This window comes from Polypterus senegalus, chromosome 2 (genome assembly GCF_016835505.1).
Source record: "Polypterus senegalus isolate Bchr_013 chromosome 2, ASM1683550v1, whole genome shotgun sequence".
In the NCBI taxonomy this organism is placed as follows: Eukaryota; Metazoa; Chordata; class Cladistia; order Polypteriformes; family Polypteridae; genus Polypterus; species Polypterus senegalus.
Genome location: NC_053155.1, coordinates 220,154,770 through 220,182,025, shown reverse-complemented (window position 1 = coordinate 220,182,025; position 27,256 = coordinate 220,154,770). Strand labels below are relative to the sequence as shown.

The window sequence follows — 27,256 nt, the reverse complement described above, 5'->3', positions numbered from 1 at the left end:
AACTGAAACTGGCCTAGTGTGAGTAAAAATGTGTGTGAGTGTGTGTGTGTGTGTATGAGTGAGCATGCCCTACACTGACATGAGATCCTATCCAGGGGCAATTCCTGCCTTCTGAGACAGATATTGGTGCTCCAAAAAATTAAAATGGTCTCATTTACACTGCTTCATGTCTTTCAATATTTTCTCAGCACACTTGTTAAGTACAACTATTTTCTGTAGTTTACTACAAATAAACTATCAACTTGTCAGTAGCATTCACCCATGTTATGAAATTTCCAAGATAAGTTACTATATTCTGTTATTATCAAACTGCTAATTACTGTTCAACTGTACACCAGACTGGCTGCTTTCTTGCAGATGTGGTTTAACAACAATAATAATAAAAAAGAAAAAACAAAAATAAGTCAATCCCATAATGAGCAGTGTGGGATCATAAATGAATGAATGCATTTGCAATGCATTGCTCTGACACATCCTCAGCACTATGTCATCCATTTACACAGCAGAGTTATGGTTTCCAGAGTAAATGTCAGAAGAAATGGTCATACTGTATTATGAGAATTTACTTTACTTTTTACATCATCTTTATCTGGTAAAATTAACTGCCAATTTGAGAATATTTGGCAAAACAAAATCCGCCACCCTGTTTTGAGAGATGCGTGACAGATGAAATGACGGCTTATCTAGAGATGGTTGCTGCCATCTACACAGGCCTGCCAGGTCAGGCATCATCCACCTGCATCTCTGACTATGGATTGTTTCTATCAATAACAGAAAATCCACAATTTTCTGATTTCACTACTGTAGGCAGGGTGTGTGTGCTCCAATTAGAACATTTTGTATAATATATTTATATTATTATATATATATATATTATATGTTTGCTTTTATATATGTCTGTTCTTTAGAAAGGATTGTTCATAAATTGTCTCCTTGAGATACCTGCTCCTTTAGTTTAGTCTGTGTTTGCTGTATTAGATGGTATAGTGCACATAAACAAGCTTGTCTGGTTTCTCCTATATACAATAGTAATCAAACATTTCATATTGTCACCTTATTCATAGAAAATGTTCAAAATAACAATTTTCAAATACAAGCACATACCAAGTACAACAAACCCCTAAGAACTTTAAAAGAGAGCACATTTTTTTCATTTGTTCTTATAAATAGAACAGCCAATACATGACTGTCATGGTGGAGGCAGTCATATGGAAACAAAAAGTTATTAATCATCTTCTCACCAGACCTGCCTGCTTTCCAAACCATGCCCGTCTTGTTCAGAGGCACTCCAGAGAGGATTCACAGGCATGTTGTAGTGCGCGCATGCTAACATGTATTAGTGTTCTGTTAGTTGTTGGGCACTCATGCATGCCATAGAAATTGGTGGCAACTGAACCAAGTTAAAACTTAGAAATAGCTACTGAAGCTAACAGTGTGTAAAAACGGTCACATTTTTGCCTTTAATCCAGGGCAAGCACCTTCCTTAGAAATCCCCTTCTTTTTAATTTGAACTCCTTACTTTAAAAATCAAAAGGAAGGAATAAGCAATGGGAAGTGTGCGTTTCAGAAAGACAAACAGAAACACAGGAAAATAAACAACAGGGAAACAGAATAGTGAAGTGAATAATTTGTCTTGAAAGAAGCTCTTGCATTAGTTGGGGTTGAGTCTATAAAAAAGATATCACCTATTATGTTATTTAACCATTACCTCAAAAAGGAATAAGCACACAGCCTATTCAATCATTTCTTTCCAAGCATTTTTGGTCTATGTTTATGTGCATAACAAGCACCTTGTCTAATCTGTATTCTTAATTGCTAACTAATTAAGCGCAGCATAATTATACACTTAACAATGCCTTAAAGTAAAAGGTTAAACTAAAATGTCTGATGTAATGCCTTGAGGATAGATACACAAATTTAATTAATCACACATATGTATGCTTATCACTGTTTGGATGCTTTTAATCAGTTTTTTGCAGCCTTACATTACTGAAATTAATTAAATAAGAAAAACCAAATGCTAGTAAGGGAATATATTTGTTAAATCCATATTTATCACACCATATTTACATCTGCTCCACAGCCTCCTGTTAGAGCTATACATACGTGGGTATTGATTCTGAGGAAAACCAAATTAACATTTCCTGAAGTTCCAAATGGAATGAAGATTACTATATTTGATAAGAGATTGCAGTCATTTGTAAAGGTATGTTGTGATTGTTTCAGTGATGCAGTAACACGCTTACATTAAAACTGTTTGCTTTAATTGTCACGTTTATCACATCAAATACCAACATGCATTATGCAGTCCTTGTCAAAAACAGAATAGATTTCAGCAGCAAGAAACAGAATTCTGAAAATATGAAGCTTGTATAATGTGATATTAATACTGAAATCTTTTGTCGTTTATTATTCAACATTTTATGCAAACCTTTTTTGCGGTACAGTGGCTCATGAATATCATGATTCTTTTCCTCAAAGCTTAACAGACCATCGCAAAAGAATTCATTTTTCTATCCTAACTGCAGAAGAGAATAGCTACTTTGACTAAAATGAATCTTTTATATTCAAGTGTGTAACGTTGGTTGGTGCTGATAATGTTAAAGCAAGATGGAGTGGTTCTGAAGGTGGATTAAATTGTTCGTATGTGGGAGGGTTTGTGACAATTACCTTTTACATCAGGTCCCATTCTGAGAAATTGTTCATACATTTCTCTGCCTAGAAGATCAACAATTAATATTTATATTTTTCAATGCCCTTAATGCTTTATGTAGCTTCTCATATTAAAACAGGTCTGATGTCAATAAACTACCTTAGAATGGAAAGCTCTGACCTAAACTTTGGAAGGTGATTGATGTAAAATATACATTCTTTAAAGCATGACCTCTTTGATATCAAACATGCTGTAAGCTGCAAGGTGCCATCAAAATTATCTCTGGTTATTTTATCTCAAGAAGGAAGGAATAAATTCCCAAACCAATTACGAAGTAAGGGATAGTGACCCTCAACCCAGCAAAGGCTCTTCTCCTCTCCCTGGGTGTGAGTTTGGACAAATTAACCCTGCTCTCTCACTAAAAATCCTGAATTTCTCTTTTTAACTTGTGGGGAACATCTTTCTTGGTCAGTGACGGAGATCACCAGATTTCTCTGTTCCAGCATCATATATTTGCCTTTTTTGTGTGTACATTCAATTTTGATTTTCATCTTTGGCTTGCAGTTTGGGTTGCACTTATCCCTGTGGTTGTACAGATCTTGCACTATTTTGTTTAAACATTTTGAGTTTGGCTTGGAAAGGCACTGGTGGTGGAACTATCTTGTCTTATTGATTAAACTTGTTGATATTACACTCTTGTCTCCTTGTCTGGTTAAAGAAATATTTGATAAAAAACAGGATATGGGCTATGTCAATCTAGGAAAACCCAGTAATTGTTCAGCTTTACAGGTAATACATAAAACTACCCAGCATATAGCAATAACTGTTGAGAGAAACGAAATAAATAGACATTGGCAGAAAACATAGGTAAAATATGTTCATCTGTGGTAAAAACCTGATAGGTTTGGAAAGAACCTAACTGGCCCCCAGGAAACTTTGTACAAGTAAAAGGAATTGAACTGATCTTGGTGCATGTAAATGTTTTATTAGGATATATTGAGACAATCACTCTACATGTTATATGATCTCAAAGAAGAATTTATTTGATCATCAGTTAATAAAGATCACATACAAGATAGACACATAATTTCTATGTCATAATCTGGAAATAAATCTAATTTGTCTAGGATACCTCATCGGTCATGGAATGATGGTAAAATGGTACTGACCTTGAATCTTGAAATAATACTAATTTTTGGTTGCATCCTTTGTAAATGTGTATGCTGTAAACATTACCTATTAGTGCTTTTGATTTTGTTTCTAAAAACAAAACAATGATTTTGTTTCAACCATTGAACAACATGAGAAAAACTGGAGCCATTGTTTAAAATAAAAACTTGCTTGTGTTATTGCTAAACCTAGCATTGATGTGAAGTACTCCTATTAATATGAATATTAATGTGAGGTGTCTTTGGATAAGAAAGCTAATGAACTTTAACAGACAAAAACAAGAACATGCATATCAAAAGCATCAAAACTTACTCTGTAAAACACAAAGGAGTACGTATATTTTCATTTAAGTCAAGAGAAAGAAGTGTAAAATGAATAGAGAAATAACAATACGAGTGAACATAAAGCTTAAGATAAGGATAATTGAGAGACTGATTGACAGATTTTATGAAAAGGATAAACAGACCTGATGGCATACAAATTCTTAAAATGCAACCTACAAACCTCCAGTATATTCTTGTTTAAAAACAGCATTATTCCTCAGGGTTATATTCACCTGTGAACTGCTGTTGCTGTATGCTGTATTCCATTGCAATTACTGGACAGCTATTTAAACTTTCCAGAAGTTTACAAAATTGAAGTCTCTAAAATATTGAGTTCTGTACAATGGCTAACAATTCCTTATTATAATAATTAAAAAAAATGCAAGGCAAAAGCATTACTAAGTAACCATTCATCTGCCCCCTGCTGGCAGTTAATGGCCATGGTTCCTCCACATTCATTAACACGATATGAATTTTGAGTGTTTCTTTCCCTCCACATTATACTGTGTGCATTGCTGTTAGGCAAAGAAAAAGATTACCATCAATAATGTGCCAATTAATGCAACAAAAATGTAGCTCTTATGTCTTAACTATTCTGAAAATGTCCTCTATTCTCATTATACTTATATGCAACTCATGCTTCACTAGTTATTAATATCACACAATCCAATTAATGCAATAAAATTGTTTCTACATTTTGTGTATTCCACAATATTTCTAACAAACTGTGGAAAATTATTACAAGGAATAACATTTGTGCTGTATTATATTACACACTTCTAGTATGATACTCCAGGGAACTGTGTTTTGAGAACCCTGAATTATTAATAGCACACCATTAGAGGCACAAATAATGAGAAACTCAAGCTAAGTATAAAAGTTTACATTTTTAAAAGGACAAAGACATTTTATTGGATTTTTGGTGGCACAGACAAAAAAAAATGGTCATAGTTTATTTTTTTTCTGTTCTGCAACTAAATTAAACTTGCACATTTTTTTTTTTGGCAAAGCAATATCAAATATACATTTTTACTGCAATATGTACTGTAGTGAAAGGTTTCAGAACAGCTAAAATAAATGTTCCTGAGAGGGTAGTTTTTGTAATATATAAACATGCATGAATAAAAAAGAAACTAAATGCATAAAGACCTAATTGAAAATGCCCATAACTTTTCAGTCCACACGACTTGTGAATACCCTAAGGGCCTCAAGGCAGTCTTGAAGTTATGCTTCATGAGGTCTTCCCAAAAGTTTCAATTTTCATTACTGCCAAACAATCTTTTCCACACAGCCTCCCAAATGTGAATTCATAGTTGTAAGGTTTGTCCTTTCACATCTCCGGAGAGTCCGCTACAGAAAGTTCCCAGTAGCCAAGGGGGTTATGATTAATATGGATGCCATTTATCACACAAAGACAGTATTGTCCAAGGGATAGCCTATCACTGTTTAATATATATATATATATATATATATATATATATATATATATATATATATATATATATATATATATATATATATATATATATTTATATATATATTTATATATAATATAAAAAACTATATTTTTGTTTAGAGGGTATATTTGAAGTCCAGTTCATTAAATCTCCGTATAAAGATCACCATTTAATCCTTCATTAGATCAACATATAAACTCTTCCATGGTATCTCCTGTTTCTGTCTCTACCTCACTGTTTTGTTGTCTTTTGATTGGCAGTGACAATGCCTCTTTACTTCTTGCACTGGTATATCACTCCAATTCAGGAGGTAGCCATCCATATACCTCACTGACATCTGTGGACTGGGTTAACCTGCTAAATCTGTGAGAGAGTGTTGCTTAAACCACAAGAAAACCCAAAGGTTTAAGCAGCCAGGAGAGCTTCACTACTTTTTGCATTACTAACGAGTACACTACTGCCCAGTACTCCTCCACTGTATACTTCTGCAGTTCACAAAGAAACAGCCCTAGGGAATGTGCAGAGGTTCTCCAAACATTGTCAGGTTTGGGTTGTGCATCTAAAAACAGAGAACTGGAAAATAACTGCCTATAGCACATAGGTCTGCATTGCCTGACACTGAAAAACTGTGTTTCCCAGGTTTAAATAAGACACCTCATGAAGGGCCATTTGTTCTCTACCAAATCTCCCTGGGGATTTCTTTTCAGTTACAGCTGAAGCTTCCTGCATGACTTCCTCTTACTATCAACTTGAGGTATCAAATCTAAAATGAGTGGCATGTGACATATAAAAGTGTATAAAAATTATAAATATATGTAACTATCTTAGTTACCGTTCAGTGCTCAGGAAATGTACTTATTATGTAACCTATTACAATAAAAAGTCTTAAGTTTCACATTCCAATTATGATATTAACATTTGCTAATGTGAGTGACTGTTCTTAATGTTTATTGATAGACAAATAAAACATATTGAAACTTGCAGATGACTACCAGTAGGAATGATGGTTATCTCTGGTATGAAATAACACAGAAAAGACTATTTTTCAAAGTACAACACATGTTGGTTACTTTTCAGTTCATTGACAAGTCAGTAGTGATATTTGTTCAGAAAAGCCAGTAAGGAGATTTTGGGGTATCCTGGAGAAAATTTATGGGCCTACACCCCAAGGAATGCCAGAGTGTTACCAAATGTGAATAGTGCATTCACACTGAGGCCACTAGTAAAAAAACACACTTGACACTTTAAGTTAAAAAATGGTTTGTGATAGTTCTGTAGGTGAGTCTGGCCATTCTATTTAAATTGACTTCTACTATTTTGTGGCACAATGTCCTAGAAGAGGATACAATATACCTCTACGTACAGGATTCATGAACACGTACTATCTGGTGTTAAAACAGTCACTATGAGACCTCTAACATAAAGTTTATGTTTTGTGTTGAAAAGTGTCCCATAACTTTCAGAAGAAGAAAGCAGACCTCTCTCAGGTCTTGATGCATACATACTGTGCCCTAATGAACAGCCTGACAGACTCCAACCGTAAACACTCAAATATAAATATCAGTTATACTCTTTGGAATTTTTTACTGTCAATGCACTATAGCATATATACTGTAGCTATACAATATAGTTCTTTAGCCAAACACTAAAATGCAGCTGTCACTGCGGTGACCAGGAGATTAAATTTTGATAGTGTGTGATTAAGAATTAACTGCTTTCATGACTGCTTATACTCTTTTCCTTATGTATATATTACCATCCACAATGCCACCAATATAGCAATCACACATATGGTCCTAGTCTATTTTAATTCTCCAATTCATAAGGTCATAAGTCTTAATGCTGAGAAAATGATATTGAATTGCATTGCAAGATAAATAAATCAATATGTGACCTTTTTCCTTCATCGACACCGGCTAGTTTGATTCCTCCCTTGAGCAACATACTCACCTTTAAAAGCTAAAAATGGAACAAGGGAGAAATAAATTAATCCTAGGCATAGCATCAACATTTACCCTAATAACTAACTAACCAAGTCATCTGAAAGATAAAGGCTTTACCCTGAAAGTGCAGCACTTAAAACTCTGATGGACTTTGATCAGTGACTCTTTTTGTTGTCTTATTCATGATGTGACCTGTGGCAATGTTCACTTGGAAAATGGCTCACAGAGATGATAATTTACACAATATAATTACCTATTATAACTAATGTAGAATTAAATGTACTGCTTTTGGATTTGTTAAATACTGTGGTGGGCTGGTGCCCTGCCTGGGGTTTGTTTCCTGCCTTGCGCCCTGTGTTGGCTGGGATTGGCTCCAGCAGACCCCCGTGACCCTGTAGTTAGGATATAGCGGGTTGGATAATGAATGGATGGATGGATTTGTTAAATAAGAATAATAATCAAGTATGAAAGGCAATACTAGTTACTGACTGATCCTTCTATAATATATATTGCAGAAATCATAACCATGTGGTTGGGCTGTACCCTAAAGTGTATGTCTGTATTACTGAGCACTATACTTAAATACTGTAGGTGCAGTGGTTAGCATGGCTGCCTAACAGATCTAGGGTCCTGATTTTAAAACTAGCATCCCATTATCATCTTGGGGTGAGTGCATGTTCTCCCTGTGTTTGTGTAGGTTTTCCTTTAGGTTTACCTTCCACGCCTACAAAGACATGCATGTTAGCCTAATTCATGGACCCAGCATGGGTGTGGGTGTGCATGTGTTACACTGTCCAGTGATACTCATATAGGCTCTCATAAAACTGAACTGAATTAAGCAGACTTGAAAGTGTATGTATATACTCTATGCACTTTGTGTATACATTTATTTATCTAGCTAGCCTATAAACACACTATAACAGCAGAACAGACATATTAACATTTTTACCACATTTCAAATTACTAGCAGAGAACAATATGCTTGACACTCTATTTTTTATTCAATTTTTAAGAATTTTATTTTTATTTTTTTCAGTTAGACTGGAGCCTTTCTTTTATTATTCCAGAAGACAAGAAGACTCTTTAAAGGTGTGATTCAATGCACAATATAACTTGGCTATAATTAATCTTATTGTTTTCAATTACTTTTAACCACAGGTATGCATTTGTCGATATATTTCATTATCATGAAATTTGTTTAAAATGTTTAGTAATTTCCACTGATGATGCACCACAGTCCTAGCCAAGTAATTTATTGGCTAAAGCACAACATTTGTTTATCCTTCATTTTCTGTATGCTCCATTTGTTTTTATTTCTGCTGACTGTAAATCAATGTAATGCTATTGTGATATATTTGATTACGTTACCAGTAAAGTACTACAGTATTATGACAGAGGTTTTCTAAACTTAATGCCACAGAACACAAATGAGGCTGTGATTTAAAATAACTCTGTTAAGCTTTACTATTAATTCTGCTGTATCAGTATCAGTATTTGTACCAAACACTTTCAATTCTGGTGTCTCAAAATTAATACTTTGCACTACACATTTTCATATTATGGAATCTTGTCACGCTGTCAAGCAATATTAAAGTTCTCTTTAAAGCACAGTTTTCAAACTGAAATTGTGGCACATTTCAAACACACGGAAGAAAATATTGCAGGATACGGCATGGCTAGGAATCCTATGTTTTGGTGGATGTTCTGCACATCAGTAATTTTAGTTTAGTTGGTTTTTACTAAACTTTTCAAATTCTGAAATGTTCAAAGGTACGTAATAAAGAAGCTTAAAATAAAGGTAAATAAAACTGATTTTTGTATATCATATTTGCATATAATATTTCTCTGTAACCTTCACTGACTTACATTTGAGTCCTGGCCTAGTCATAGTTAGTATGCAGTTTATGTGTTCTCATGTTGACATTAGTTTAGTACACTAGCTGTATCTGCAGTCCAGTGTTTGGGTATATATGTCAGGATGAGTATACTGGGTGATGGACACACTTCCTGTTCCATTCACTTCCTGTTCAGTTTTGCCATTATATCTTCCGACTACAAAATACTACTGTATGTGAATGAATATATGAGTTTATAAAATGAATACGGTATATGTGTGGATGGATAAAATGATGGAACAGAAAAATGGACGTTCTACACAGGGGTTTTCATGCATTAACACTGAACAAAAGAAATACGTTTGTAAGCAAATACATTACTTTTATTGTTTTTATAGGGATAAGCTTTATTCTCTTATACTCCCATTTACAGGAAATATTAATATATAAGTTATACAGATGCTTAAATGAAATCTACCATGATGGTCAACTTCATAATAGCCTAAGCAATGAGTCTTATTTTGTGAAGCACTCTTGATAATAAAAACTGGCAAAGGCAATTCACTTCATAAAACAAGACAATATGATTTTCCAATACCATTTTATTGTGCAAAAAACAAAAAAATATTGATTTGCATTAATTATTCTGAGAGATTTTTACTTAAATTTATGGAGCAGCCTACTATGCTCAAATGCCACAGCTCATTTTACATGTATTTACATGTATGCTTTGAGCCAATAAGGATACTTTTAGCTAAAAATTTTAAACAAATCCTACATTGCAAAAGCTAAAAAGGATGCAAATGCATCCGTTTACAATTCATGACAGGCTATTATTTGATTTTACTTCCCTTATAAATTGTCCACAAAGATATGCTTGTTTACAAGCTGCAGGCATAATAATTACAGTATCAGTGTTATACACTACCATTAAAGTGAGACTGTTCCTAGAGAGTGCTGTACTAACCCATGACACATCTTTTTCCTCTTTTTCCACTCTTTTAAGAGCAGGACATAAGGGTTAGTCAGAGACATGCATGGTAAGTCACTTAGGGGGTAGGAGGTGGCTCTCCAGCTAGTGTTAGATGATGTACTTCTTGCCTCATCAGTCTGTAATCTCCTGTGTGTACTAAAGTGATTCACTGCAAGGTGTGAAGCAGCTGGGAACAGGATTAGCACATATGAGATCAAGGTGCTTTCCCTGAAAGGAGCAAATTAATCTCTCTAAATAAAAGGGAAGGATCTGTCCACAGTGCTGAGGGGTCAGCTTCTCGATATTCTTCATTTTAGTTTGAGAAAGTAGTCTGGGTTATTGCCAAGTTATGACCACTGGTTTACCTATATGCAAGGAGAACTGAGGAAATGTGCAATAGCCTTCTCTCTCGAGTTACAAGTATTCTCATTCACCAATGTGGTGTTTTATATATGGTGTAAGTTGAGAAAATATGAGCCCATTGCGGACTACGTACTTTCCTTGATTATAAATATTTGGTGTGATTTATGAGCCTGATACATTAAAACCATTTTAACAACTTTTATTTGCTGTGTACATGCCTCAAACAAAAAATGTTCTTTTATGCCAAGTGCATGTACAAAATTAGTTGATATATCTGTCACCAGATTTGGTTTGATTCTTCCTCTGACTGGTTTTTCAGCAAACATCATTGTCCATCCATCCATCCATCCATCTATTATCCAACCTGCTATATCCTAACTACAGGGTCATGGGGGGTCTGCTGGAGCCAATCCCAGCCAACACAGGGTGCAAGGCAGGAAATAAACCCCAGGCAGGGCACACACACACACCCAGCACACACTAGGGACAATTTAGGACCTCATTGTCCAGCCACTCCATTCCTGCCAGTGAGCCTTTGCCTTATTTCTGTATTTCAAATGGAGGCTTTTCAGACTGGCTCCATGTGGTACCTTTGATACTATCCTTTGATGCAATGTTGTAGTTAAGTGGATGGTCAGTTTCACATACTAGAAGCTCATCCTCTGAATCCACTTACTTTTCAAACATCTCTTTCTCTCTGTCTCTGTTGCTCTCTCTCTCAGGGCACTTTTTATGGGGCAGTTAAGTGTGCACAATAATCTAGTTGTCTAAACTTTTAATAAGTGAAAACAATCAACCTGACTACATTGCAGTTGACAGTTTCTGTGCCGAATTGTGTATAAGCTGCTTTATTTACTAACATTTTTTTAATGGAATTATTGGTGCCATGTCAATGAAATACTGAAATTTTTAAATATGTCATGGCCTCATACTCTTTATTAGAAACATAAGTCATATAATACCCAGCCAATTTACTTGATTTCATTTTTAGCATTTTCTTCAGTGACACATGGCTGAATAATATTTTCCATTGGTGTTGCTGATTATCTGTTTATCATCCATCCATCCATTATCCAACCCCGCTATATCCTAACTACAGGAACACAGGGGTCTACTGGAGCCAATCCCAGCCAACATAGGGCTCAAGTCTGGAATCAAACCCCGGGCAGGGTGCCAGCCCACCGCAGACCTGTATATCATTTATCACTAATTACCTAAAAGAGTGTGTTCTTTTGTGGTTCAAAAGATATAAAAACTGGCGCTCTAGCTTTTATTGCATTTGGATGTGTGGCTTTACAGTGTATACGCAGTATTAATGGTAACAACTGACCAGCAGCTGAATACTTAATAAAGAATTTGTCTGTGCATTTGCCCACTGCATATACAGGAGTAAGACAGGGAGCTTTTTCAAATATATACAGACTAACAGCAGCAGCAAGGGATCAAAAGAATCTGGTTACTATAGCAACCCCCCTTTTTTAAAGGGCACACAGTATGACTTAGCTTAACATGTGCAAACAGATTTTTAATTAATTCAATCATAGAATTTACTAATAATTTTCTGGAGATCACAAAATTGTTAATTCGTTGCTCCTGGAGTTCAAAGAATACCCCAGAGAACCCAAGTTTTGCAACTCACTAACAGTAACACAAAAGAATGCTAATTATCACACCTGTATATACTTTACTGTAAGGTTTTCTTGTTAAAATTTTAAAAGACTTAGTAAAACATGCCCTTGCAACCACTGTAGTTTAGATAAAGAAGAAAAAAAAAAAACAGTTTCAGTTAAGGTGAAAAGTTAACATTATTTGCAGGAGGAGAAATGTTGTCTGTACCTTAAAACCAACATGAATAACACAAAGGTCTAGATATTAACAATTGCCTGAATTTACTGTAATGCATTATTCAGCATGTATAAACTAAAACTGAAAATAACACTGAATATCACTTATAAACTGTAAATACCTCCATCAAATTTATTGATTCAGTCAGTCTCACTTTATTACTTTCTTTTTTCCATTACCAAAAAGAAATGTGCAAAAAATCATGCAAATTGAAATCATTGATCTCTACACATACTTTTTCCAGTGTTCCTTTCATGCACTCCAGCATTAAAAAAAAAATCCTGTGGGAGATTCAATCCCCTTGCATATGTCATTAGTGGTCATAGCACAGCCAGAGACTAACTTAGCAGCCAACATCTTTAAGGCGCAAATCATAACGTGTGTAAAACAGCTGGTGGCACGGAGCACACAGAGATGCAAGCACAAGGGCAACTCAGTGCTGCCAATTAACCACACCAATGAGAGAAAACTGAGGCCCACAGAGGACATTTGCAAACATCACACAGGCAAATAAGACACATGAGACGAGTTTTGGACCCAAGCATTGCAAGACAATGATGACTGCCACACCACATTGCCATTACCAATGAATGAGCATGGAAAAAGCACTCATATAAATACTATTATTAACATTTTAGCAACTGACAACTAAAATGATTTCTAGGATGTGATGTGTGCCTATAGCTGATCTTAACCCCACTTTCACTTAATTGCAATTAGATCTCAAAAAAGTGGCAAAAAAGTAGGAGTATAGCATAACCAGAAGTAGCATGAAAACAAATGGAGAACAAATATTTGAGAATGAATTTAAATCTATTTGGAAATATTTCTTATGAGGTTTAAAAAAACAGCTAATTCATCTAAAGCAGTCCTATTATTATAATGACTCAAGCATAATATTTAATTACTAGTTAAACTCACATAAAATTATACATACTTCCAAAGGTGCCTTTATACTTTTTTTAAGTGAGGTTTTTTAGGATTGCTTCTATATGGTGATTTGTATATTGTTAAACAGTGAGTTTACTGTAAAACTAGAGTACAGTGCTGATCAATATTGCTAAATAAGATCTGTTAGTATCTTATTTCATTTAGAGTAGGACAAAGGACGATCAGAAAAACCTATGCAGGTTATCAAAATGTGGATAAAGGAATTTCACTTTGAACTATAAAGAATTAGCATAATGACCCCATTCACATTACGCCTAGCACAAAAGGCCAATTTTGACTACTTCAAAATCTCCAAGCAGTAAAATCAGTAAAATGATTCAAAGAACCACTCCCCAGTTACGAAACCATCATCTGTCACTCATGAGACAACAAGAGATTTATAGTTCACAGCCAGATTTGCATCAATGTATTTGTCTATATCTCTTCACAAAACACTGGATTGTGGTTGGCCCAGAGTTTTTCCACTGGATCAGACTCGATCAGAATTATACCCCATTACAGAACACACTCTGATCCCTGGCCATTTTAAAGTCAACATGTAATCTAAGCAACATGTATTTGACATGTGTATGAATACTAAAAGAACCAGCAGAAAACCCCCACACATGCAAGAAGAGGCTAAGGAAATGAGACAGGGATCTGAGGTATGATGCAGTAGTGCTAACCAGTGGGCTACAGTTTAAGGTCAATAATACATTTTTGTTTGGACTTTTGTTACTATTTTCACTGGTTTATGAAGGTGTTGCATTTCACATGAATTTTTCCTGGATAGTTTCATTTCCTACTTCTTTGTAAATATTTACTTTCAAGTTTGATAATAAGTTGTACATTTCTCATGTACATTTGAATGGATGTTTGCGAAGGGAGCACTGCAGTTCTCAAGCCACAAGCATAAAATTTGTGGTTCATTTCTGAAAAATATGTTAATGTCTCATTCTGAGATGGAGTGCTTCTTGTTGACTCATATTACTCACTGTGGGTAAATCAGTCATCCTCACTTAGTTCACCAATGAGTTCTTTGAGGAAAATCGATCAGACAGCTTTTAAAACCTAAATGTTAAAGCTATAGTGATCCTGTAATATCTCATTTTCTGGGTGATTGACGTCATATGTGGCTTGGTATTTAGAGATCAAAGCTGATGACTGTAGGTTTCTACCATTGTGGGCTTTCAATACTTAATGTGAATACCAACTACAATGCAGAAGAAGGAAGCTATCCACCAATTGAATTGCAGATGGGTCATCATGAGTAAGAAAATTGGTAAGAAGATTAGATATTATACTAGGGGTGTGAACTCTTTATACTACTAGTAGGGTATACTAGTTTCAATCTGGGACATCTGGACCAGTGTCTAGGTCATTAAAAATTGCATTCATTACTACAAGCAATGACAATATTGAGTTCAATTGCTCACTTTGCACATATAAAGTTTTTTTTTATCTTCAATTTCAAAGTAGCCTATTTCTTTCGCCAGATGACCTGTGTTCCCTGTGAACATGAAAAGCATAATAGCAATGGAATCTTTACAATCTAAGCAAACAACCACTTTTGTTATAGAACTAGTATGACAGGTTTACTATTTATAATGGGTATTCTGCAATTCATGTTCTAAGAATAAAGAGGGGTTTTGTTTATATTTTGTGTTTACAACACTTTGAAATAGGAGATGAGTTATTACCAAGGCTGCTTTGTTACCCTCAATGCAACCTATTATTGCAGAGCCACATAAAATTTGTGTGCCCATTTTCCTGATATCTTCTTCTCTATCTTTTATTCAAATGAAAAGAAATATTTTCTTCTTACCTTACTAGATATTTTACTATTTGTCCTTCTCTGGGGATCTGCTAACACCATGTGTTATGTGTATCTTTCTAATTTTATGAAATGATTTGCATATCCCTTTAAAAACTCCAGGTATGTTTATTATTTCACAAATCTACTTAAACACAGCTGTATATTTTCCATTGTTTTTCTGAGGCATAATTAGGCCATTCAGTTTATATACCAGTATGATTTTTTTAATTTATAAAATGCCTTTAAAATTATTTACAAATATTATAATATTCACTGTTTATAAATTGTAACTTCAAATTTATTTCATTGCATTGTTCTGCTGTTAATGTCATAGGATTTCATACTAAGCTGTTTATACAAGTAAGACATAAAGGTTTTGGTTTCTGTATTGTTTTCCATAGGTCAATTCACAATTACAATAAATGTTTATCAACTAAAGATTTGTCTGAAATCCACTTTTTTTAAAGCGTTATTTACTACTGTTGCCAATGTAAGCTATTAGGTTTACAATTAAACCTTAAAATCTTTATGAAGAAAATAATGTATATATGTTGCAATTTTCTATTCCAATAAAGCACCTATTTGTTACCGTAAAATCCATGGTGTTGTTAGAACTTTGGTACTGACCACTTTCTGCTTTTTGGAGTGGGAACATCTGTCTGTCACCCTTTAAGTCTTTAGCGCTGAATGTACGACACAAATTACAAATCCAAACTACATTCGAAAAATGCTATTTTCACTTCCAGAAAAGCTGAATGACTGATAATCTGCTGCTTCACTGATTATAGTTTGAGATGAAGGAACAGTCCAGTTTGGAAAGTCCTAGCAGCTCCAAGACTGATAAAGGTACAGATACTGTAAGTGTCAACATTCATTTGTGTTATGTATGATATGATGTTTATTTTTATTTTATCCATTGTTAAAGAGATATTATATTTTAAAATCCCGGTAATCATTTAAAAAACCTCAATATATACAATGGTGCATTTTTATATTACATTATAAACATACCTGTAAACTACAGTAAATATAATTTAAATGGGTCAGATGAGACAGCATGTAGGGTTGCCACCTCACAGTTCCTTAGTCCTGGATTATTCTTGGCTGAGATGTCGTTAGTATGGAATTTGATTCTTCTGTCCATTCTCAAGTGGATCTCCTTTCTTGAGACTTGTTTCTTCTGTGTATTTACATAATCTTATGAGACTAAGTTGGAGTGGTGCACATGAGCAAGGGTGCATGCGTGAGGGTACTATTTAATATTCTCATGCCCCATCTGGGCTTGGGGAGGCACAAGCTTGCAAAGGGTTATAGATCAGCAATGGTTCATGTGAACCTGAAAATGAAACAGCTCAAGAGTTAAAAATTCCAAAAATATAATGAAAAGAACAGAGTAAATACAAAGTCTGTACATATAAACAGTAAGTCAGGTATGTTTATTAGAACAGGTAAAAGTAAAACCAAGTCAAAGTAGGCTCTGTAAAATGGAACTGTAAAAATGAATATACAGTAGAGTGCTCTTGATTATGATGTATTTTCCATAGATCTACAGAACATTTTTTGGAGCCATGTTTTCTTTTATGACTTTGCATTGATGCCTTGATTCTTCTTTCTGATTTTGTTGAAGAAGATTGTGAAATAATTATAAACGAAATAGTGACAGGTTATATAATTTACACATCTTTGTAGCTTAGATCCATCCATCCATCCATCATCCAACATGGTATATCCTAACTACTGGGTCACGGGGGTCTGCTGGAGCCAAACCCAGCCAACACAGGGTGCAAGGCAGGAAACAAACCCCAGGCAGGGCGCCAGCCCACCGCAGGTAGCTTAGATCATGTTTGTTTAATGCTCACAAAAACTGGTAATGCAACTAAAATAAGCTAAGCGATGTCCCATACAATGTTCTTCTAAAAAATACAAAAACAACAAAACACAGGGTAAAGGAACCACCAGACTGATAATATTTTTGAATAACAACATAATAACTCTGTAGCCAGATTTACTAATCTTAATAATCAAGTCAGATTTATTGTCATTGTATGTAATGCAATGAAATTCATATTTGCTTGTCTCCTTAGAACAGTTGATAACATATAATACAAAAAGTGTGTATAAATATATGAAGGTTAATATCTATTGCTTTAATCCACAGAGTCTTCCCAGGGAATCTTCATGACATTAGTTGGATCATAACTGTGTGGTAATATGTGATCAAGAAAAAACAGACAACATAAAATTCAACTGCATAAAATATCATAGTTGATTTTATTTGAACCATGGCCATAAACAAGGTTATGTCCAATCTGTGGCACTTAAGCATCAAAGAAGGTACACAAACCTAATTAAAGCTACACAGTCAAAAATGCCATATCTGCTAGTAATTCAACCTGTTGTCTTATACAAAACATCATACCTGACCTTTACTTAGCTGCAAATCTCCCATGAGACACTCTACTCAACCTTTTCGAGTGAAGCAAACATGATTTAGAAAGGTTGCATTTTATTAATGATTGTATATGTGATCACTGTTACTTCAAAAAATGAAAAAATAAAACTGAATTCTCATTAACACTAGGACCCATAAAGAAATAAACAAATCTAAATTCTCATACCTATCACTTAGAAAGTGCACAAAAAACACAGTGGGGGAGTAAGAGAAAAGTTCTAGAGAGTAAACAGCTGAATGGCTTGGCTCATTTTAATTTTGCCTAAAATCATAATATGATGTATGTTATTATATTGCTGGTATAAGGGATATGCAGTTCCTTTAGCATTTGTACATGGTCCCCATGTTTGTGCGATTTTCCCCATTAAAAAGACATACAAGTTAGACAGGCTGAGAATTTAACATTGTTTCTGTGTTGGTGAGTGTAGGTGTGTAAGTAAGTGTGCCCTGTCATGTACTGGCACAGCACCCAGCACAGGTTCCTCTGTTGCGCCTAGTGCTATTTGAATAACATCTGTCCCAGAACAAAGAACAAGTCAAGTAATTTTTTGGCAGGGTTCCTAACACTGTCCTAGCAGAAAAGTAAGATGTACAGAACATCTGAAAGGGCCTTTCACATATGGAGACCAATCTTTGCCTTTTAAAGTAGTCCTCTAAACTCAACAAGATGTTTTCTTGTTATTAACACACACAAACATATATATATATATATATATATATATATATATATATATATATATATATATATATATATATATATATGTATATATATATTTCTGATATACGTCATATTCAAGGACCCTTGTACGATCTTTTAAATGCTTAACAGATATGAATGCTGCTGCAAAATTTAAATACTTAGTTTCAAACTTATTACTACTGGAATTCAAAAAACTTTCGGGTTCTACTTATGGCTACTCTTCCTTTACTCTTAAATACTTTTGAGTTGTCTGATGACACTAAACAATGGTAAACAACTCATATTGTTGATTTACTTTAAATTTTAAATGCTAAAAATCTAAGTGATGTCTCCAAAAAGAACCATTTACCAAGAGCGTCTGTTTTAGCTGAATAATATAAATTCTGAGAATAATTATAAATGCTAACAACAAGCATCTATTCATAATAAACACAAATGAAACCCTATTACATTAGATAAATATACTATATTTAAAATTAATACTTTCTCAGCATCTGCCAATATGCATACAAACACATTAAAAATTCATAAAAATATAAAATATGTGTATATTTCATAAGAAGTCTTCATTATGAAACAACTGACTATACACACACACAAACAGATGAAAAAAGTATTGCTGTTTTTCCCGTTCGAAAAGGAGACGTTTAAAAATTCTGAATTATAAACAGAATTTCATCTGCAGCTTTTTCAATGGACTTGTCAAAATGTCTGTGAGAATGAGAGGTTTTTCTTATGCATTCAGTTTGTTCAAAGTCTAATTTTTTTTTTTTTTTAGGACAAGCCTGATTGACAGTTACGCATTAAACATTGTGTGTTAAATCATCAGAACAGATCAGCCATATGCACTAATGACAAGTGTTGGACTTTTCCGTGTTTGGCCTTCTTTCTTTTTAAGCACATCAGAATTAAACCAGAAAAAGAGAAAATGGTCAGGGAGCAGCAGTTGCCTGAACAGATTACCCTGTGGGAATGGTGACCAGCTGTGTGAGGTCAATGTGGTCGCTCACACAGAAGCAAATGTAACCCTCACCACCTCTTACATCCCTATTTATTTATGTATATTTTTTTTAGAACTGAAACACTGTAGCAGACTCTCACAAGGGTTGGATGAAAGGGGAAATATGAACTCAAGCGTGCAGTTGCTGATGAATGCATTTCAGGATTAGTTTGTGCCGCAGGCAAATCTTTGCATCAATTAATCACCAATTATTATAAACCTTCTAATATTTTTCTGCTTAATTAATATACTGCTTCTAATTTGGAAATGCGTAATTAATCAATTTTTTAAATAGCCGTAATGTGGTGAAACTCTTTTCATACAACTATGGTAACATTAAGTAAAATATATTGGATATGACAGGGAATTTTTTAGACTAGTTTCCAGCCTCACTCAATTTAAATCTAATTAACATCTGAATCAAATGATGACATATACTGACCAAGACACATCTGGGATCAAGCTGAACAGTAATTTAAATTACATCCTGGTTTCACTCAACCTAATTTTTAAAATCAATCCACAGGTTAAACACAATAGTCTACTCTTAGTATACAGGTATTTTGTGTAACTCCAAAGTGCTCTCTGCATACGAATGACATATTTGACCTAGTACATAGATAAACAATCCTGTTTATTATAAAGGTTAACTAAACCTAAGATTGTCAATTCTCATTGCATCACAAAATAGTAGCTGTCTTGCCAAAGCTTTAAATAAAATCAGCACATCACATGAGCATCAAGTGGATCAGGCCTTAGCAGTGCTGTCAAAATATACATTGCTCACATACTGTTTTCACAAGTAAGCATATGCAATATGATAGCAGGTAGTAACATGAAAAATATTAAATTTAAAAAAAGAAACAAATGAGTGATGTAAAGAACAGGGACTAAAGTGATGGCATGGATTTGCACATTTAAGGCTTTAACATTACAGTGGATGATTTTTTATGCTGCTGGTACAACAAACACGGAAAAGAGGCAAAAGGGTTTGAAAATGTAGACACAACTAGCCTGAAAATTCAGTGTACATTTTGGTCAAACAGGCTTTATTATTCTTTCAGTTAGAAAGAAGATGCTTTATCATCATAGGGGCTAACTGCTAGGAGTATAATGCATTCACTCCCGTACCATAATCCTACTTAGGAAATTATTTTTCATCAACATATTAGTAAATAATTAATCTAGAAAAGGAGCATACATGGTTTCATGGTCTAAATTATCTTGTAACTTTTGATTAAACTAATATGAGGCACATATTTATAAAATCAACCTTGCTCAGTTTGTAGAAATAGGCAATTGATAAGCTAATGCCCCACCTTGATTTTACGTCACAGTATAAATTCAACCACTTTTCTGTCCAGATTTTTTGGGTAGTTCAAAATGAAGGCCTGCCCTGGCAATAAAGGGCTCAATAGAAGATCCTGGTTGGGGCAGTAGTGCTGGATACTCAAATATTCAATTACCGGCGGCCTGTAGAGTCACCAATTAACCTAATTTGAATATCCTTGGAATGTGGATGGAGAATTGAAGTACTTGGAGATAAAACTATGCAGACAATGGTAAAAAGGTACAAGCAGAGGCACAGAGAGTCACTGCACTGGAATTCACACTTTGTGTATGAGGCAGTCACACCTACTTCACTACAACGAGTCCCTCTTCAATGTAAGTACTTACTATATTTGAACAGCTGATACTCGACTAAGTAAGGAAATCATTTTAACCAATGAATGATGGGATTCCTAGAGTTCTCTATGTCAATAAGAGACAAAATAAGGATAGCCAATCAAAATATTCTCTATGTTGTAACGTGCACAATAGAGCAGAACCATATATTCAATGAACTGGTAAAGAGCAATGAAAGCACGTAAGATTAACTGTACAGTGAAACAAAAAAGCTGACAAATTACAGTTGTTTTTATTAAGTTTACTGTAGTTTGCATCCATGTTGCCTTCTTTTTTATCAAACAACTAAAAATAGTTTCTTAACACCTTCTGCCAGTGTTCATCTACACTTTGTCACAAGTTTAATTCCATTAAAATAATAAAAACAATTAAATAATACTATCTATCTGATTATTTCAGTTCAGGATTGTGGGGACCACACAACGGCAGCACTTGGTGGAAAGCAACAAAAACTCCTGAACAGGACACCAGACCATCACAGGGACCAGACATGTACACACAACCACACTAACACAGAGGGCCAACGTTGTCAGTTAACCTAAGAATAAAGCAAAACGCAATATAATATAGGTAATGAGTTAAAAATGTTCTAGACATATGCCTTATTTTGTACAGAAATGAGTTAAGTATGAATGCTCTACACAATGATACTGCAAGTAAAGAAATTTATTATTATAATTGCTATCCATCCATTTTCTGAACCTATTTTTTCTGCTGTAGACTTAACATTTGGGTGGAGGACAGGAAAGACATCTGGAGAGAAGACCAGTCATCATCTGGCATACCAATACACAAACTCATTCTCACTTCTTGCTGAATCAGCTGTGAGATGCCAATTACATGGAGGAAATCCACACAAACACAGGAAGAATTTAATAACTCCACAATGACTGGGACTGAGATAGGAACTGAGCCTAAGTTTTAGAGCTGTAAGTGCAAATCAGAAATAAAAAACAGGAAAATATGATAGAAATATCAGGCTAATAAGAAAGTCTAACAGTCCAGTTGGTCTCTCTAGTACAAAAGATTTTGTAAAAATTGACACGTTTCAAGAAAATCTTTATTACTTACTTTTACTTTGCAATCAACACAAACACCTAAAAATGCGTAATCCGCAAATATGTTTATTGAAATTGCAGGCTATTAGGAACAAGTTCAATGAGAATCAGTACAAAAATGATTCTCTTTAGCACATAAGACATGGATACGCCTGCCTATACGGAATGTTTTCCAAGGGTGAGAAAGGTGATACCTCTCAGTTTATCGTTAGTTTTAACTAACAGCATAGTCCATATGCAGGGCCTAGTTAAACGTGTCTAGAGTTTCTCCAAAAATGGCAAACAATAGAGATTTTTAATCCTGTCCAAAACATCATTTATTTAACTGAGCATAAGATAGTCCCACCATGAATATTTAAGTGTCTAACTATATTCATCTTCATTTACTGTATACAACAGCAACTTTCAAATTCTACACTATGTTCACAAATATAAAATGTTTTTTTTCTGAAAAGGCAGGAAATCATCACAATGACTGGAGTGGAATTAAATGAGACACATGATTTTGAAACAAATACTTCTTAAACATGCCGTGTACTGATTGATTTTGAGAAAATTGGCCTCATAACGATTTTCCAAGATGACAGTTATCTTGGGTCCCTTAAAAGGATATCTAGGAGTGGAATGTGAACTAGCAATTCAGATGTGAACAAAGCAACAAATTGATTGCTTTACTAATGTACATATTATAAGAACTACTTGTCTCGAAATTATTTCAAATAGAAACATCAACCTGTTTATCCTACTGACTCAGGAATTTAGCTCACTCCACAGAAAATTCATTCATTTTGTTTTATGGCCTGCCATCTAATTTAACAGAGCATAATTATTTGAATCACAAGATTTTAGATTGTTCCTCCTATAAAACAACCACCAAAGTTCACAGGGAAAATATGATCACTGTTTTGTAACAATATATTCTATTTGCCTATCTCTTCCTTGCCAAACCAGTTAGTATAATTGCTAAATGTATGCCATTCAACTGGAAAGAAATAATCAAAACCTACTGTTGTATGGACCTTCTTTAGTTGTTCCCCCAAATTCTGTTCTGCTTATTATAAATGCCAATTTGACTACAATGTTTCACTTTAGCTACCCTACTATTATCTTTGTTGTCAGAGAGGACATAATTATTCAAACTGTCGGCTGTATTGACACATCAGTATATGCTATATTGAAGCTCTAGGCTTGTTGCAGTTATGCCTGATGTAATCGGTCTTTTTTTTTATGAATATTAAAAAATGCAGATCCCTTCAAGTTGTTGGTAATTGCTCGACTCTGCTTTTCTTTAAGAAAGATACAAGAAAAGACACAAAGCTGCGACAGGCAAATACACAAGGCTGGCCTTGACAGTGTTATAATTGAGTGAAATGTGATGGAGCAAAAAGCAATCAACACTCCCTGGGTTAAAGTTCCTCACTCAAAAGGAACTAAACAGCAAGTGTGCTGAAACACTTCTACAATCAAACAGAATGAAAATGAAATTTATACCAGATCCGTTATTGTTCTACACATGTCATATGTAATCTGTCCAGTGACGACGGTTAAAATAATTATTCATTTTTAATCAAACCGTAGGATGTTACATTGCCAAGTGTATGATAAGTCATTTTCCATGTTCCATTATTAAAATTTTAAGAAATAATCCACAGTACAGGTCCCCAGCTCGGACTAAATGGAAGGGCTAAAGTGATTTGGCTTATAAAATCATAATGGGCTTGTCTAGTTTGATAAACTGTTACTATGGCTGGCATACAGGGAGAGTGAAAGCTGAGACAGAGGAGATAGGGAAAAGAGATAGACTTAGTGAGTGAAAGAGACAGAGAGAGACAGCAAGAGAGAAACAGAGGGAGTGGGCTGATCTTTTACAAAAAGATGCCACAGCTTTAACTCACCTGGTGCGAGCGGCTGGGGTTTAACTGTAGTGGATTTCATCTTGAGGGCTTCCTTAGCTGACATGTCACAGCAGGAGCCTTTATTGGTGTCCTGGTCACTGTCAGCCTGGTCACTGTCTCCATGCCCACTGTCTCTTAGACTTGCACGCTCGGGGTCTTTGAATGTTGAACTGCTAAAAATAGACAGAACCAGAATGTCTCCTTTACTGACTCCAATTTGAGTAATATGGTCTGAAGGAATAATTCTGACAGGAATGCAAATGCGATGGCTGAGCAAGTTATTTAATAGCCCTTACCTTTGAACAAACTGCTGCCTGCTGCCCATGTAATTGGGCTCTGCGGGAAAATTGTCTGTCTGTGAAGGAGAAAGGAAAAAATTTACGTATTGTGCTACACAGAAATGTCTCCTGCCGTGAAACAAGATTTCCTGTTGGAAAAATGATTAATAATGCAAAAGTTTTCTTTAATCTTTAGATTTGTACATTTTAATTACTTAACAAAACACGGGCCACTTTAATTATGCAGTCCAAACAATTCTGTATTTTCAAAGCCTTAAATTACCTGCTAGTGTAAACAGAAGCCACCCCACCCTCCTGGAATAAAAGGCCAATCTTCATCTTTAATGGGGGCACATGAAATTATTAAGTCCTTCATTTCAAAATGATATGAAGATGATGAATATTTTGAATGGAAATAATAAATAACCCAAATCTGTTTTATGTTACAGGGAGAAAGATAATTAAATTTTAAATCCCATTTAATGATATTAGGCATCATCTGCAAATAACTTAAAAAGGTGGGGTTACAAATTTGTACAAAGGTTTCATATTAAAAAGATTTTCACTGTTAAATTCTTTAAATCACCTTGTATTTCTCATACAGGCCCACCATTACAGTCATATCTTAACTAAACTTATCCAAACTAAAGACAACAGATGAGAATAAAACAAAAAAAAAAGTGACACCACACAAATGTTTCCTAAGGGTGATATAGTGAAAAATACAGACTTGAAATAAAAGGTTATTTCTTTATTATTTTCCAGAGAAATGTCTTAGAGAAGGTAGATGCAATATTATACTTCCACAGATTTCATGTGAATCCCATTTCTACATCAAAGAAAGCATCAAAGTCTTTTGTTTCTTCTATCCAGCTCCAAAACAAATGCTTTTTAAATGACTCCAGCTTTTTCAAACTGTACTAAGGCAAACGTGAAGCTTGTTTTACACAATCAAACCTCCAGAAAGAAATCATTAACTTGGCTTTATAAAGCCATTAATTGTAAGTTCAAAATCACAAATGTACAAAAGTCATTTTTTAAAAACTGCTAAAATAGTTGTGGGGGGAGACACTCCCCAAAATTAATCCTAAGAAAGGGAATCCATTGAGGTAAATGTTTATTTAATGAAAGCATCACATGATTTCTGTCTTCCATCTCTACACAGATAGTCTGGCTTAGCATTATTTTAATTAAATTACATTCAATTCCTCTTCAAGCAATTGATGTGGAAGTGGCAGTAAACAAAGCAAATTGCTTGAAACATAAATAGGAATTCACTGTGTACCCATAAGGCTGATTTAACTGAAAGCTGCTCTTCCCCTCTCTTTCTCACTCTGTCTTTTTCTCCCTCACTTCGTATACATATAAAGGTTTTTTTTTGTTGTTGTTGTTGAAATAATATGCTGTCTTTCTGAAAAATACATTCTGAATACAAGATTTCCACAAGAGATTAGCCAGATCCCATTAATGCAAGAATAAAAACAGTTTGGATTATTTTTCTACATTAGGATGACAAACGACTGCTTCACTAGATGATTGGTTATGTTTTGCAAACAAGGTTCCAATGGTGGGTGGTTTACAGAACAGACAGTTAACAGATGAAATTACAACCCAAATACCCTGATGCACAAAAAGTGAAGACCTCCATAGTATTATAACATAAAGTATGTGAACATAGAGCAGAACAAGAATCAAGGGTCACATTTTTTGAAGAAGATTATCCCAATTAAAATCAACTTGAATTCCACTGAGGTAAACTAAGTATAATATTTTTAAAAAATGTAGCAAATTACAATATTTACTTCTTTACTGGATGTCTACAAGTTCAGTTTCAGCTCCTCTCATTCTTGGCAGCCACGTCAGGAAGCTACTATGTTAGACTACTGTGCTCAGTATTTAACACATTTATTCCATTATGACTGCCAAGCTCCTTAACCTGGGACATTGTGATGCACTGTGCAACTGGAATTTGGAATTCCTAATTGTCAGACAATGTCAGACCCTAACGTGTGTGGACTGGAAACATCACTGTTTCTCAACACAGTACCTCCCAGGATAAAACTGCTTACAAAGAACACGTTTTGAATTCTGACACAGTAGTGCCAGGATATCAGTCTCTCTGATAATGTCAGCAAAGCACAGGAGCTGGTCTTAGACTTTAGGAAAGAGGAGGAAGCTAATTATGTCTTCTACATTTATGGGAATGCTATGGAGAGAGTCCATAGCTTTCAGTTTCTTAGGGTCACTATCAATGACAACCTAAAGTGGGTGCAACACACATCTCAGCAACCGTCAGGAAAGTCTGGATGTTTCCATCTATGCGTACAAATTCTGTGGGTTGAATCCATCATCCATGGCAGCAAAACACTTCAATGGGAGGTGGGGTAGGTTCAAAATATAACCGGTACACTACCCTAGAACCCTAGAAAGTCATTTTCCTTTCTCCTCCATGGAGGCTAAGGTCACAGGAGCATTCATACTCAGAACCATGAACAGTTTTTACCATTGCATCATTGGGCTTCTCAACATTTGTTTTTACTAATAACTGCTTGAAGGTATCTAACTTCTATTACCTATTTATATACAGTATTATTGTGATGGGTGGTCCATGGAATTGAGTGAATTTTAAGTAAATAATCATGTCCGGGGAAGTGCAGGCTCCAGTCGGGTGTGGGTGTGTGCGAACATGCTTTGCTCTGAGGATGGTTGGGCTGCCTGGCTGAGTGCGCCTACACATGCCAATGCAATCATCAGTCAGGTGCCTCATTCTTACCTTGGAGCGAGCAGCATCTCACATCTGTGCCAAATCTGGCTAATATAAGAGGAGCCTGCATGACAGGGGCAGAAAGGAAACAAACAGGAGGGAGAAACAGAGGTTA

The 27,256-nt window shown here is 34.8% G+C and overlaps 1 protein-coding gene across 2 annotated transcripts in view; it reads right to left on the bottom strand.

Moving 5' to 3' along the window:
* pcdh17 (protocadherin 17) overlaps positions 1-27,256 on the bottom strand; it is a 124,963-nt gene that overhangs the window by 45,020 nt on the left and 52,687 nt on the right. The window contains exons 3-4 of one of the 2 annotated variants that reach the window (XM_039745311.1): positions 24,396-24,454; positions 24,100-24,272 (exon numbers count right to left, since the gene is read on the bottom strand). In XM_039745311.1, coding sequence (XP_039601245.1) covers positions 24,100-24,272; positions 24,396-24,454 — 232 coding nt within the window. The remainder of the gene's footprint in view (positions 1-24,099; positions 24,273-24,395; positions 24,455-27,256) is intronic. The other variant, XM_039745312.1, reaches the window with a different exon arrangement.